The following is a 16,604-nucleotide window of genomic DNA, read 5'->3' on the forward strand; positions in this document are numbered from 1 at the left end:
AGATTAGGGTATTAAGAGAAAGAGAGAGGAGACAAATACGGAGAAAGACAGAAATACAAAGAGAGAGAGAGAGAAAAAGACAGAAAAAAAAGAGAGAAAGAGAGCGATGCCAAGTGCTGTCTAGAGGAGAGGCTCCTCTCTGTTAGCAGGAGAGGGAAAGACAAGCCGAGAGGCTGGTGCTCCACGCTGGGAGTCAAACTCAAGGGTCTGCTATGAGCTCACGTGAAGTGCTCCCAGATTGCTTGTTCGCACCGATCACATCGAGATGCAACACAACGAGCTGTAACGATATCGACACTTGGATAGAGAAACAAACAAAAAAAGAAGGGTGAAGGGACTACAGAGGAGAAGAACACAAAGTTGTTGGACAAACAAGAATACACAGGTGAAAATATTTGTCTTTGATTGTACACGCACATACATACACCTAGAAACAAAGTACGTGCACAAATTAGTGCACATACACACGTAATAGATATATATATACACATGCATTATCAGTAACTGTAGCCGTGTACAGAGAAATGGTCAGAGATGTTCAAAAGATCACGAATGGTGCCTCATCAATCCAAAAGACTAAAGGGCAGGTGAAGACTAGTACTCTAGAAACACTCGACATAGTTACTAATTAGATGTAGATCTATACAACTTTATAAAGTAAGACAATAGTTATGATTAGGTCCGGAATAAACAACAGCGCTTGAAACCAAATAGTGTTCAACACAATAAGTGTCATCATACATAGATCAAACTGTTTTGCAAAGACGTGTTGATACATTGACAAGTACAGCTTTCTGGGTGTGTGCCATCAATGGGAAAGGGTACATAGGTCAAGCTGTAGCCTATTACAAAACCAAAACAGATTTTTGAACAGATTTTAAAGTATAAAAGTCTTTTCAATTTCCAAACGAATACTTCTCTTATCTAATACTTTATAGAAGATCTTTGTTCTAAATTTGTAGTTTCTATTACGACATCTCAATAAAACGTTTGTTTTAAAGCAACCAGGCCATCCGTTTCGGACACGGTACATCAAGGCTATTTCACTGCTTAATCCGGCGACAAATATGACCCCCGATGACATCATTTCAGCGCCCTGGGCTCCCCGCTGGTCCACTTTGATTGTTTGCCCTGGCCAATAATAGGATAACGAAGGGCAAATGTCCGAGCCGAGTTGTAGCCTCTTCACAATAGCCAGGGGGTTAAATGACCAGTTAATCGTGTCCGCCCGGTTTATTAAGGCACACGCTTCTGGGAGCAAGATCAAGTGGCCAGCGTGCCGGACATGATTGTCCACTTGTGTTTATGTGGCCCTAACACGATTTGACCATTTTTTGTGTGTGAGTTCGTTTTTTTCTATTGCTAGCCTCGGGTTACACAGGCTTGTGTCCATTCAGTGTCCAATATTTCACAACAAAAGCGCCTTTGGCCGGCAGATGGACAGGCCGAAATGAATTGAACGATGACCCTAGCAAGAAAAAAAATGGTTAGCACGTGAAAAGTATTTCTTTTTTTTTTTTTTAAATGGGCCGAAAGAACAGAGAAAGTTCAACAGAACTAAAAACTGAATTCAATTTTATATTTTAATTGATACATAGTAGCCGAGAAAACGAGGACAGTTTTAGATTGGAGCACGCCCGTTGGCGGTAATCATAGTGAGAAATTGAGGAAATACTCAATGAAAGAGCTTTGAATGAAAGAAACGAATGTGGGCGCTGCACATTCCCTTTCCACGCGCTAAAACTTTTCTTTTTTTAAGCGCCCGTGACTTGAAGTGTTGAGTTGGACCAATGAAATAGTCATGAGAATTAAGTTGAAAGGATGCCATGTCTCGCGATAGCGCTCTGTCCATTTAGAGGGCAGGAGAAGAGGGAATGATAGCGCCTCTTAGAACCTCGCCTCATCGCGCATTTGGCTCAAGTGAGTGCAGCCTCGGCCTAGACCCTCGTCCCAATTCCCCCTCCCCACCCCAACAACTAAGGAAAAGATGGAGGGGGGGGGGAGGACGCTCACCTTGGTCATTCATGTGGAAACGTATCTTTTGGATATTTTCACGAGTACCCAAGTCACGTGGTTATAGAGACATAATTACAGAGTAGCCTTCCCCTTCCGGCTACTGGCAGCTAAGTCTACAAGAGGATGACTCGAAAAGTGGGCGGGAACAGAACTTTTAAAATTTGAAGCACCAATTTAAAATGAAATAAACAGACTTGTCCGGGTAATGGGGGACATTTATTTTCTTCATCTTTCAAGTGAAGGTGAATAATTGCTCACAATAAAAGAAACTCTACCAAACTCAAATCACAAGTGAATTTTTTTTTAAACATTTCATTTTATGTCGTATAAGAAATGTATTTCTATATGTGTTCAACTATTTGAACACGGGAACAAGAAAATCAAAGAAAGTTGGACTAAGTTGATCGACTGATAGTCAAAGTAAGTCAGTAGAGATGGTCAAAGTAAGTCAATAGAGATGGGATACTACGTTCTAAGACAGCCTCATGACAGTAGTTCTCTCTCAGGCTGAAATCCCCTCAACAAATCTGTCCTGAAAGTTGGCCCTGCTTCGACCAAACATCGAACATAGACAACAAAGGATAAGGACGAGGGCGACAGGTCCTGACGTCTTTCTCAGGGGTTAAGGCAGGCCAGCGCTTGTCACCCCTCGCCATATGCCCAGTGGCTACTCGGGGGGAAAGTCGAGTTATTGGTCCTAAACAAAAAGCACTGACCGGTAGATAAAAGAGCACGTCGCAGAGAACGAAATGGGGAGGTGGAGAAAATGAAAGCGGGGGAAAGCAGACGCCACTAAGTGACGCACGCGATGTTTACCATGGCTGGGCCCTCCCGTGAATCGCACGCGACCGGTCGTGTCCTGGCACTACCCCCACCCTATGGGAGTCTATTCCTAACAGAAGCTTGACAAGAAAGAAAAAAAAAACTCTAGCCTTGTCTTTTATCTGAAATAAAGACTGTCTCTTCCAATGATAACATAAATTTATCCCCACGGTCGGAGACGGTGGATGGACGTAGCTGTTGACGGATGAAATTGACCATATCTTCCAGAGTGTTGTCGGAACGTGGCACGCATCGGGTCAGGTCTTAAGAAATGTTGTCCTGCTATCACTTTCTGTGATCCCGCGAGCCACGATCCCATTCTGGGTCCATGTGACACCAATGTCCGACAAGATGGCCTGTTTGGTCTTTTTATTTCTTCGAGTTTCAATTCTAAACTCTTTAAGATTGTCTCAGAAAGTTTTTGGTGGAATGTCAAATGATGTCACCAGGGATAAAAAGTACATAGTCTAGACAAGCCTTGGAAAAAGTCTAATTTGACAGCCGTATTCTTTCGTCACATTACACGAGTCCATTAATAAGTGATGGTGATAGATTCACTATGTATGCAGCGCTAAGTTTTTAGCATGGGGTAGAGGGAAGCTATAAATAGCTTGCCATTGGTGTCTCCGGTGTACAAACTAAAACAAGTGTTACTAAGTTTATGTCAACTCACTCTGTCTGTCTGTCCATCTGTAGGGGAAAAAGTTTGTACACGTTTTTTTTCCCCACACCCAATCTCTGATTTTTCACAATTATTTCGTTTACCTGACAACCCAAGAATCAATAAACATAAAATTAACTAATTAGTTACTTCACTGTTGGTTATTAATTTTTTTGCTTGGTATCTTGAACAGGTGTGGTGGTATAAGCTGAATTAGTCCCCTTGAGAAATCGTGGGCCTGAGTGAATTTTTTGTTTATGTATTTAAAAAACGATCGTGTAAACATTCACAGGATACCCCGCTCCTTCCATCCCCTTCACAACTGATCCAGACACGTGATAGGACCATAGCGCAGTGAGAAAGTGAAAAGCCAAACTCTTTAATGAATATATGCGGGCATTTCCATTGGCATGTGTTCCTTAGATGGAACTCCAAACCCACTTTAATTTTAAGATGATTATGTTTTGAAAAACCCATAATTTTCCCTGTGTGGTCAATTAGCTAGTATTTTTTCCCCAGAGATATGAATAAACTGTCATATTTCTAGAAAAATCGATAAAGCCGTTTTCGAAATTCGTGTCCACCTAGGTTCCATGTTTCATGTTCTACCCATGAATTAGCAAGCTAATAAGATCCTACAAGTCTAGTTCAATCTAAAAGGCACGTCAATGTCAAAATATTTTTTTTTAACTTTTATTGTTTGTTTAGAAGTTCCGGACGTTCCTCCAGAAATACTGTTACGTCCTAGTCTAAATCTCCTGGAGGGATGGAAGCCAGACCATTCGTTATAGAAGGCCTCAACGCTGACTTGCGACGTCACAACCTGTAGACACTGGAGACCAATAGCTCAGTGCCATATCGTAAAGAACTGTGACGTGGTAACGAGCTTTTGGTCTCCACTGCCCACAAGGTGCGACGTTGCAGGTCAGTGTTCAGGCCTTCAAAGACGATTGGTCTCGGCGGAAGTGAGCAGAGTTCGTGACGAGTCCACCACACGAGCAGCCAGGTCGTCCATTGAAGACCAGATGGAATAAAGAACATCACGGAAACAAAACAAGGGAAATAAGTCGATATGCTAGACTCTTCTTGTCTGTGACTTCTTGGTTCACTAGATCTAATTCAACTCAACGACAACAAAATAGTTCATTTCACAGTCTCACTTCGATATTATTTGTTCATTTCGACTATTTCAAACTGTTGAACTTACAAAATATCTTGGTGATTCAGACTCTGTTCAGCTAATGTATATCGGTGAATATGTGTTGTGTAAGTGTATATTAACAGACTGTCTAACGTGTACCACGCCGGTCCACGCCCGCAAACGCACATCTGAGAATGCACTTTAAAATTCTTAACGGATTTTTCAAAGACTTTTTTCCTTTTTCTTTCATCCCCTTACATACAGTCAAGGTGTCGGGAAAGGTTTTGTCGCCATTCAAATTTCCATTTCTTTCAAACTTCAACGGCCAGATTTTTTATTTTTTTTTGGACAAAATGCTTCATTTAAAGAGCAAATAATTGGACAGGTAAAAGTTTTTTTTCCGTTTTTGTGACTTTTGATAATGTCTCACTTTGTTCCTACTGAATACCGCCTTCCGTCCATGACCCAGAGAGCTCCCCCCTCCAGGTCCTCTAGTTGTGTGTTCAATACTTCAACTAAAATATAGAAACCCTAACCCTCAGCTGCCTCCTCAAGATGTGTAGCAATGAACTCTCCACTGCTCTTTCATTCAACTCAACTTTGCATTGTGGGACAGGCCTTTTTTTTTTCATTGTATGTCAAGTGTCTCTAATAGTCCGGCAGTAGAAAGTCACTGAAGCAATGACTGGGTCCTAAGAATGACTTGTACTCACCGGCTCTGCGCATTCACGGCAATAGTTACTCACTATTTCCTCAAACATGCAATAGTCATTATATTGGTTCTTTCACTTTTTTTTTTTATTTCGGCACAATCTCTAGAGATGATTGAGGTTGTAATTTGAGGAAACTCACTCCCTACACTCTCTTTAAGTCATTTGACAACCCCCCCCCACACACACACACACACACTTTCTTCTTCATAATACTCCTTCGAATGTAAACCCACACTGTAAAGCTAAACTATGAACTTTTGGGGTTTTCAGAAAGAGGAGAGCGAAGTCTTACGAGAAATTACAATGACATAAAACTTGGGAAATAAAAAGGCGTTTTGAATTATGTGGATTTTTGGGGGCCATTGTGTGTAACGTGGCTCCCAATACGGACAGAGATCTGGCCTTTCAGACTGCCGCGGAGGCCCCGGATGTATTGAAATAAATCAAAGAGATTCAACAACTGAGCAATACACCGACACACACACTCACGCCAATAAAATAAATGTTTGAGGTTCAACGAATGGTCTAGCAGGTTTAAGGTTCACAGAAGGTTCTAGAGTACGGAGTTTTTACGGGCAAGGGTTACCTATTGTTACCTATTGTTACCTTCAGTTGTTGGCGTATTTTGACAGTTTGTTTTTTTCCTCTTACACCTGTTAGTATTTTGGGATCACAATTGATGGCGTGTGGTTCAAGGCTGCGCCGAGAAAAGGGGGAATAAACATTACATTAAAAAAAACACTTTCCAAAATGTGTATATTGAAAAAAAAAATTAAATTAAATACTTAAAAAAAGGATATATATATATATGGGAAAGATTTCCACATGTTAAGACCACATTTATTTCTAAATATTATAGGATTTATTTGCCGTTTTCAATATCAAATATTAATCAACACTGATTAATTAATCAACTGGCTAATTTTGTATTGATCAAGTTTTGTTAAGAATGACATGCTTATCCCTTTAAAGTTTAGACTTATTTCGAGAAATAAAATGGGAGCAAATAAATATGTTTAATGTTTTCATGATTTCCACTTGAGGATTAAAATGGTTTTAATTTGTAAAGAGAGTCCCATTATTACTTCACTTAAACAAGTATCTCCAACGTACTTAGACACTGGCTCATCTGACAGAATGGATGAAACTAGCAGGACACAGTAACCCCCCCCCCCCCAATTCTACTGTAACAGCTCGCTCTTAAGGTTTTTTTTTCGTTTCTTTACTTAGTGCATGTTTTGGTTTCAAGCTGAACCAGTGACGCCAGTTACGCCATTGAGATCTAGATCTTTATTACGAAGAAAACCAATGTCTATGTCTATAAACTTAAATCTATTTTTTAACTTCAGAATATTTTTTTTTTTAAATATAAGGATTGCAGAATTTGGGGGAGGGGGGGGGGAAGGTCACAATCTATGAATAGCCGGCTATCTCATCTTCTGCAACTATCAAATGAAGAATCAAAGAGAGAGATGGAGAAAAAAAGGGGGGGGGGGGAGACGTCCGTTCGGAAGCACTTCAATCATCCCGGAGGACCGCCAAAAAACAATGGAGCCGGGGCAACTGTAAAGGTTAACAAAGGCGAAAGGGGACGCGACTCTAAGGTTATCAGAGCAAACGTCAAACAAATCTTGGAGCAGGGAGACTCGCCCCGAGATCGGCCGGGAATCGAAGGCGAAAACTCAATTTATTTTCTCGGGGCAGGCTCGTCACTGTTAGCTCATTAAGAGGCCAATAAAATTAATGAACATCACATGACCCTCGCGCCATGCTTTCTTTTCCAGAGTTTAACCCCCCCACCCCTTCATGCTTTTTTAAAAATATAAAGTTTGAGGAGAAAGAGAGAGAGAGAGAAAGAGCGAAACAAATAAAAAAAAAAAAAAAGAAAAAAATGTTGAAGACAGCGAAGAGACAAAGATGATGTGATACTGTTACTAATTCATCTGACCCTTAGCACCCCCCACCCCCACCATCCAACCTCGTTTTGAAGCTCCTTCGAATGTCTCACTCCACAAAAAGCTCCTGCATTTTGGAACCATCGAGTTTGATCTTTTGTCGAGTGAGGAAGAAAGGATAGACACACTCTTTTTTTTTATTTGATATAATGCGTCCAAGACAACGGAGGGGACTCAGTGGACGCTGAGTAGAGGACCTTCAACGAGATGGACTGATAGGGTCATCGTTGAATCTTGGGGAGGCAGAAAGCACGAGTCTTTCCCCTTTCAGAAATAAGTAAAAGTCTCTCCCCCCCACCCCCCTCTCCCACTTTTCTGAAAAAAAAAATCATTTTAGTCTGCATCTGCTGTGAGAGGGATAAACCAACTTATGAGGGAAATGGATGGGGCGGTAGGGCGCGAGGGGGGGCGAAGTGACAGTGTAGAAAGGATGAGACATTCACCGGCAGATCGCGAACAGGTTTTTTGTTGTTTTTGAGCTCGACGGAAGGCTTATAATTTCAACGCGCTAGTCTCTACAATCTTCTAAATTGAAGAGGGGATCATGTTCGAAGCCGAGTGGCCAGCCTCCCTTTCCAACCATCACTTGGACTAGAATCTGGTGGATGTTCTACTGTTACAGACATTGTCTTATGATTTCACTCCCCCCCCCCCTCCTCAATGATTTCCCCCCTTAGGCACAAGCATGAAAGTGATTCAAATTATTTTATCGCCTAGCACTTACACGAGTTAAAAAAATGTAATTACCGTGGGGGGGAGATAACGGGTTGGACTGCCTGTTCTAAGGTTTCAGTGTTCGAATCCCTGGCTCTAAACAAGCTATTGAAACGGTGATAGAGACAATCTGTTATTACACGAGACAGTGAGCTAGGCTGAGACACTAGGCTGAGACACTCCTCGGCAGGTCTCCAATAAGTCAAGACATAAGCAGAAATGGTATTAAAAAATACGCTTTTATATAACCAGGGGATAATAGTTTCATTGTTGAAGGTGATACTCAAAATACAAAGCGATATTCTAGGACGATACTTAAAATACAAAGCAATATTCTAGGACGATACTTAAAATACAAAGCAATATTCTAGGACGATACTTAAAATACAAAGCAATATTCTAGGACGATACTTAAAATACAAAGCAATATTCTAGAACGATACTCAAAGTACGATTCAATATTTAGGTACTTGGAAAATGTATTATAGATGTTTGTTTCAACTATCAAAACAAATGTATGAAACTCTTTCTTTCTGCATACATTCAAACCTAATACAGTCCATACGTCAATAGAATCTATTGGATTTGATGCTCATTACGTCAACTGCTGGTCTCGTTAGATTGGTATAAAGACGGACGTAGAGACGGTGCGGACAGAAAGACTTCACAAAACCAATAGTTGATTTCCCCTTTGGAGGCCGTTAAAAAAAAAAGTGCGGTTGTCCGTTAGATTGTATGTAACTTCTAATTGTGAGAGTTTGTTGAGACAATGCGATTCATACAGTTACTTTAGTAAAGTCTATACAGTTATATCATTGAAGTCTATACAGATGCAGTTATGAAGTCTACACAGTTGTGTAATTAAAACGGTCTATACAATGTATTAATGAAGACTATTCAGTTGAGGCATAGAAATTATTCAGCACAATGAACACTTGATGTGGTGTTAACTTAATAAACCAAAATAATATATTTCTAGTAGTTTGTATGAGTACCACACACTATGCATTGTACCTTCACCAAATGTGAGATGAAGTGTTTGAACAATAGTAAGAACAATGTCTCTACCCGTCACTGCGTACAATGCCGACACACTATATAAGAGATTACTTGACGGCACTGGCGGATCCAGGGAGGGGGGGCGGTAGGGGCGATCTCCTCCCCCCCAACTCGGCCGATCCCCCCCCCCGGGGGGGGGGGACGGACTACTTTTAGTAAAGAATTCACACAATTTGTATACGAATTTATAAGTTATGTTAATAATATATACTAATTATTTATATTTCAACCTATTTTTAGATTATTTCGCCCCCCCTCCCTCTAGTATATTGGCCGATTTGGTGGAATGGGGAGGTGGTGATGACATCAATCCCGCCCCCCCCCCACCATAAACTTTCGAGGGGGGGGGGCGGTCCAATTTATTTGTAGAAATCACAGCTTGCTAGAATCAATTAAATATTTATATGATTAAAACGTGTTATTGATATTTTAACTGATCTTTATATTATGTCATTCCCCTGTTAGCCGATTTGGTGGGTGGGTGGGGGGGGGGTTCGAATACATCTGCAGCCCTTCCAACCTGAACCCTTTGAGTGGGGGGGGCGGTCCTACTTTTAATTAGAAATCATAGTTTGTGAACAAAATTAGTTGAATTAAACTACACTTCTGGTATCTTAGCCGATTCGATGAGGTGGAGGGGGATGGGGCGATTGCTTCTGCTGCCCTCCCCACTCTAGCCCTCGGTAATATTTTTATGGAGAAATCATAGTTTTTGAACAAAATTAGTTGAATATCTATTTAATATAAGCTATATATTGATGTTTTAATCAATTTGTATATAATGTCGGACACACGATCTGATCTCAAATTTTATCATAAGTAAATATAAAATGAAAAAGGGTTGTTCCGGGTGGGAGAGGCGATACATGCGATCGCCTTCCAACCATCGGACAAACCAATACTTTTTTCTTTTTGTATCTCGAATCTTAACAGGGTCTGTCGAAATTACAAAATAAAAAAAAGTGTCATTAATATAATTTATATTTGCTATTAATTAAATTATTGTATCGAGTCGCCCCACCCCCTATTCTTTAATGCCAAATGTTATCATTAGCAGAAATTATAAAAAGGAGCGAGGTTAACGTTTTCACTCTACCGCCATCTCCCCTTTTCAGATGAAAAGATGACGTTTTAAAACAGAAAAGTCAAATGTGGCGACAGAGTTTATGTAATTGCATACGAATTTATCTTAGTTATTTTAAAAAAAACTTTGTTTTGGAAAATTTAGAATTCATACGAAATTTCTCATTATAAGAGTAACAATTGAGATGAGCTCTGAACCCAAATATTATTTTCCTAGTAATCTTTTCAACCTTTATTCAAACTGATATTTTTCTGTTGTAAAAAAAAAATGGGACAATACTCACAATTTATACTTGAATACTAAACATGCAAAACATTTAGAGTAAAATCTAATTTGTTCACTTAATTTCTCCTCCCACTTCCAAAATATTTATTTAGAGCTTTGAATTATAGTTCTGTAACAAACCAAATTACAAACATGCCTATTGAACAAAATGTATCACTTACAAATGAGCTTTTTTTAAAAAAAAATATTATTTTTCGAATAGATGTTTTTTCGGCGGTGTTCCTCAAAGTCTTAATCTAAATCTGTGAAGTATCTTATCTTTTCATAAACAAATCGGTTGTATTTGCGATGTAGTAAGAGCTTGTAAAATCATATTAGAATATTTTTCAAGTAAAACATTATTCAAAAGGTCCTATCTTAATAGGATAAATAATAAGCTATAGATGTCAGGAGAATGCCTTTCTGCAGTGAAGATTGCAAGAAAACGATTTTGGCGTCGGGGCTTCACCCTGATCCCCACTGGGGGAGCTTACAGCGCTCCCCCAGACCCCCTAGCTGTCAAAAGAAAGGCCTCAACATCACTTTCTTTTTTCTGTTTTTTTCGCCGAAGGTTGAGAAACACTGGGTTTTTTTTTAACATTCTAATATATATATATATATATATATATATATATATATATATATATATATATATATATATATATATATATATATATATATATATATATACTGTAAGCGCGTTTATGCTTAGGGTTAGGGTTTGCTGGGCGATAGGGTTAGGGTTTGGAAAAAAATCGCCCCCCCCCCCCACTCCGAAGTTCTGGATCCGCTAGTACTTGACGGTCACATTTCTAGGAGATACAATTGCTATTCATCTGTTTGTTTGCGACAAGGCATTGTGTACACTGTATAAATAGCGTTATTCTACATATAAAATAACAAGTTTTCTTCTACTGCTATGTAGTGTTTTCAATTTGCCAATCTTACGAGTAAAAAAATCAATACATAAAAACTGAGTCCACAGTAGTTAGAGCAAGTAGGCCTACACCAGGTTTTAGAAGTGTAAGAATGAGACGTTAAGTGAAAAGGTGAAGGACGATGATCTTGCAATATGGCGGCTAAAAGAGATTGAAAACAAGAAAGCATGAAGTAAAAGAGGCGAACAGAAGACGCAGGATTAAGAGTTATAACATGACAACTAGTGCAACAGCGTACGAGTTATAGGTCAAGGAGCTTGGTCACAGAAAGCATCAGGACAGATAAGGCAGCAAGAAAGAAGGAGCTCTGGGAAAGAAGAAGCACCAGGACAAAGAAAGCACCAGGACATCACCAGAGGAGAAGTAGCATCAGGATAGAAGGAGCGTCAGGACAAAGGGAGCAATAGGAGTGAAGGAGCACCAGGACAAAAGGAAGCACCAGGACAAAAGGAAGCACCAGGACAAAAGGAAGCACCAGGACAAAGGGAACGCTAGGAGAGAAGGAGCACCAGGACAAAAGGAAGCACCAGGACAAAAGAAAGCACCAGGACAAAAGGAAGCATCAGGACAAAAGGAAGCACCAGGACAAAAGGAAGCACCAGGACAAAAGGAAGCACCAGGACAAAGGGAACGCTAGGAGAGAAGGAGCACCAGGACAAAAGGAAGCACCAGGACAAAAGGAAGCACCAGGACAAAGGGAACGCTAGGAGAAAAGGAGCACCAGGACAAAAGGAAGCACCAGGACAAAAGAAAGCACCAGAACAAAAGGAAGCACCAGGACAAAAGGAAGCACCATGATAGAAAGAGCACCAGGATAAAGGGAACGCTAGGAGATAAGGAGCACCAGGATAGAAGGAGCCCCAGGAGAGTTAGACAGTGTAACTAGTCTAACTTAGATGACTATGGGACTTACTTGTGCTTGACTCTGTGGTGCTGGTGATGGTGGTGCTGATGGTGGCTAAAGGTTCGAGACAAATGCTCGGAGATGGAAGGTGGGGGTTTCAGCTCGGGGAACACAAACACAGGCTCCAGACATTTGCGCAAGGCGCAAGCGATCTGGTCACTGCTGGTCAGGTTGGTGGCGTTGGTGATGTTGGAGCCGTAAACGTCTTTTCTGGGCCGACCTTTCCTCCTCGATCTGGCCTGTAGAAGAGAAAGTAATTGTCGGAAAGTCAGCCCAAGAGAAGAGAAGGCATTCATCCAATTAAGGCATTTTTTGGCACATCCATCTAGCGATGAACCAAAGCAACTTCGAGTAGACCCACAGAAAGACAAATACAAATAAAAACATTTTTAAAAAGTCAGGAAATCCACTTTATCTGACATTAGCCATGATCTAGCCTTGTAGAATACAATTATTGTATCATAATTCATCTATTTTTATAGATAAATTATATAGGGGTCTATATCAATATATATATATATATATATATATATATATATATATATATATATAGAGAGAGAGAGAGAGAGAGAGAGAGAGACAGACAGATAGATAGATAGATAGATAGATAGACATGTGGTAGTGTCTTCCAGTATTGCATCAACTGGGAGTAGGGGAACAATCTTTTTCTCATCTTAAGTTTCACAAGAGCTACACAATATTAACACTATCATCATTCTTGATAACTGTTATGGAGTACGTGTGTATGTGTGTTTCCAAGGTGATGATGTAGAAAGGGGGCATTAAGTTTGGGGCTCGGAGAATGATGAAATCTTAACAGGGTCTGTCGTAATTTACGTTAAGAACGAGAGACACGTGTTTTTGTTGTTACATTTTGTTTAAATATCACCTTATTATTAGATCTAGATCTCATTTCAAGCTCAATCTGTAAATATTATAATAGAAGTTATTTTGAGTTTTTGTTCACAAGAGAAGTTGGCTCAAGTAATTTTATTTTTTTTACTCTCGCTGTTTGGAGTTACAAGCCAACGAATATCAACAAAAAGGTGTATATAAACACACACAAATTTAACAAGAAATAGCTATGCACACATAACAACACTATTGATTTACAAAATACAAACACTATTTTGAAAGAAAAAACATTTAACAAATATAAAGTTTACATCAAACTGCAATCTAACGATGTAATTAATGTTTGAAATTTCCAAGGTAGAAGGACTATATTAAAATGAAATATTTGGTGAATCTTATAGACCTTCGTACAAATTCATTTACAAGTCGATATAATTCTCACGAACTAAGATGGGGAAAATTACCCTGGGTATGTGTAAACAATTTTGACACAGGTTTGAATAGTGATTGGACAATGCACCGGGCCCTTAATGTCGAGCAGCCCGATATAATAATAGCTTTTACAATGCTATGACAATAAACCACTATTGTATTACACATCGTACTCTAAACCTCCATTTACGTCCAGTAAGGGGTGTCGCCTCTGTACGTGCGTAGCCCACAATTACTTCGCGTCAATGAAAAACAAATAAAATACATTTCGGACAATATCGTAAAGCTTCAAATCTGAAACAAACAGGTAAAAAAAAAAAGAAAGAAAAAGCTGTTTAAAAAACTGTTTGCAGTTAACCAAGGACAAAAGACAAACACAATTACTTTGAAACATTTCCTGTCGGAGTCTGTTAACAAGAGAACTAAATCTGGCACTAAATAATGACGTTAGAACTAGTCCTAATGAAACAGTTCTAGAAAACAGAACGCACGTGCGCTAAAAACAGAAACATTCATGAGCAGAGAAAAGATGTTCTCAGAGGAAACGACAACAAGGTGTTGAGAATGGGAAAAGAAAAGGTCTAGTTGCCCGGAAGTAGATGTCTTGGTAGAAAACACACACACACATACAAAACACACACACACGCATTAAAAATAAACACGTAAGTGCAAAGAAGCGAATGTACAAATCATAATTATGAGTATTATCATCAATTTCATGATTTATTTCATGAAGAAAATGGAACACTAAGTGAATCAAGAAATCTTTTTTTGTAAGTTCTTTTTTTTTTCTTAAGAAAAAAAGTTTCCCTTTAAGTAACTCGCATTCATTATTTTTCTAATTAATGCACTATTTGTTAAGCGAACCATTTGATTAATTTGTGAATGAAATCAATGACGTCAAAGAGATGCGACAGACAGTGCATTCTGTAAAGGTGCACAATGTTGTTTGAGTCATCAAATGAGTTGTCACTATTCACGAACTGCTTCCCTCCAAAGACAATGCCATCGTCTGAGATGTAAACGTCACGGAACACTTTGATGTTGCACTGCCCCATGTAAAAGAAGTCGGACTTCAAACATACCCCCCCCCCCACTCCTCCGAGAATCGTTTGTTGAAACAGTTTGGCCAACATTTCAGAAGACAATAGAAGTACACAAGATTCTTGGCTTCTGAAGAACAACAAACAAGACTACGACAGATTTTTTCTTGCAGCCTTTTTTCCCTCCTTATTCTTCAGTACAAATGAGAAGAGAAGAAACTCCAATGAAGGAGCTAGTTAAACGGATCCGGCACGCGAAAACTAAACTCCCCCCTCCATCCCTTGCCACGCACCACGTCCCGGGCACCTTTCTTTTCTCTGATGTAATCTAAAAATAATGACCCAACAATGACGTAGTCGTGTCTTTCATGTCGCCATCTTCTCACTTCAACATTCTTCAGGCAGCGGGCTCACGGCGTTCTGACCTGCACGAGTTTAAACCTCGTTAAAATCTTAATCGGGGAGGAAAAAAGGGGTGGAGAGGATCCCTAAGAAGACGTGAGCTCTATGTTGTCGCTATTCAACTCTCACTGCCCTTTTTTTTTTTCCTTTCGGTCATCACAAGAGTAACAAACACCCAGTACTTAGGGCACAATAGGGCGGACGTCTCGGGGATGACCCCTCGCGACCTTTAGTAGTTTGAGAAAAACAGCCCCCTACCTCATGGACTAATTTTCTCTCTCTCTTTCTCTCTCTCTCTCTCTCTCTTTCTGATCAAGAAAACACCAAGCACCCCAATTATGTATGACGTCTGTCTTAAGGCCCTTGCCGGCACGTGCTGAGGACAACAATGAGTTACAGGGGCAGAAAAACGTCTTCCCTATCAGATTTCAGTACCGTACTAAGCAAGAAAAAAGAAGGGGGTGGGGGGGGGAGAACGTGGGCTAAAGTAGGGCGAGTAAGAAATGGACCGTGACTATGACTATACGAGTGTCTGACTACACTTCTTTAGCTCCGGACAATAGTCAAAAGTGAGAAATTGGTCATAGGAGAAGACTACGTCATAATAGCTTCAAGTGTTTTGCAAACCAGTCTCAGTCCAGGCTTACAGACCCCTGCACCGACTTTGTCCTGGGCTTTCTTTCTCTCCAACCCACTTCAACACCAGGACAAAAGGTGCGAAGAGGACAATGGAGATGACCAGGAGGGGGGTCGTATGATGTGTTGGGAATTAGCACCGATTACATAGCCATCAAGAAATCGTATCCTTCGGTCCCTGTCGGGGCTTTCCGTGACCTTCTCTATGACCCAAGACATTATGACCAGAAAGAATTAAAAGAAAAAAAAACGTGCGTGTGTAGTCATCTGCCTATGACATCTGATAGCCGAGAGTCCAGCAAAACTTTTGTTTGTTGTTGTTTTTCTCAACTTTCTGTTTCAATGACGACGCCCCCCCCCCCCTCAAACAGACACACACACACTTAAAAACAACTTTGTGTGGAATGATTTGTCCAGCCTTCATTACATCTGCGTCATTTTTACGCCATCTTTTGACACGCTTGGCACCCTCGCACCGACGAAGGTATTGTTCCAGGCTATTGAGAAGGTCGGACGTTACTGACGCTTGAATGTCCTAAGACTTAAGAAGCCATCTCTGGCCAGAGAAGCAAGCCAAGAAATGGACACCTGAAAGTGAAGTTTTCAAGAGCGTCAGTGACACTGTCTCAAGTATCCATACCATCACTTTAACCTTATGCTAATCACTGGACTCGGAGGAACGAGTGACGGTCAAAGGTTAATGGACATAGCTAGAGGCACAAGACGATGACAGTGCGTCTTCTTTTTCTGATTCACGCCAAAATAAAAAAATTCAGACCAATTTTTTTTTTTCAATTGTTGAAACAAAGTGCAATAACTCTCTTTTAAAATGTGTGTGGATAATTGAAGGCAAAGTTTGGCTGACACCAGACAGAGATGTCTGTACTACTCTGTACGATTGCATTTTAATACTTTCACACTCTACAACAGAGACTAGTTGATCAGGGCCGGCCTTACAAATCGCG

The 16,604-nt window shown here is 40.1% G+C and overlaps 1 protein-coding gene across 2 annotated transcripts in view; it reads right to left on the reverse strand.

Annotated features, from left to right (window-relative positions):
• LOC106078269 (core-binding factor subunit beta-like) overlaps positions 1-16,604 on the reverse strand; it is a 95,481-nt gene that overhangs the window by 44,542 nt on the left and 34,335 nt on the right. The window contains exons 6-7 of one of the 2 annotated variants that reach the window (XM_056035229.1): positions 12,281-12,510; positions 5,960-6,050 (exon numbers count right to left, since the gene is read on the reverse strand). In XM_056035229.1, the coding sequence (XP_055891204.1) occupies positions 5,960-6,050; positions 12,281-12,510 (321 nt within the window). The remainder of the gene's footprint in view (positions 1-5,959; positions 6,051-12,280; positions 12,511-16,604) is intronic. The other variant, XM_056035230.1, reaches the window with a different exon arrangement.

Source organism: Biomphalaria glabrata, chromosome 7, assembly GCF_947242115.1.
Source record: "Biomphalaria glabrata chromosome 7, xgBioGlab47.1, whole genome shotgun sequence".
NCBI classification, from domain to species: domain Eukaryota; kingdom Metazoa; phylum Mollusca; class Gastropoda; family Planorbidae; genus Biomphalaria; species Biomphalaria glabrata.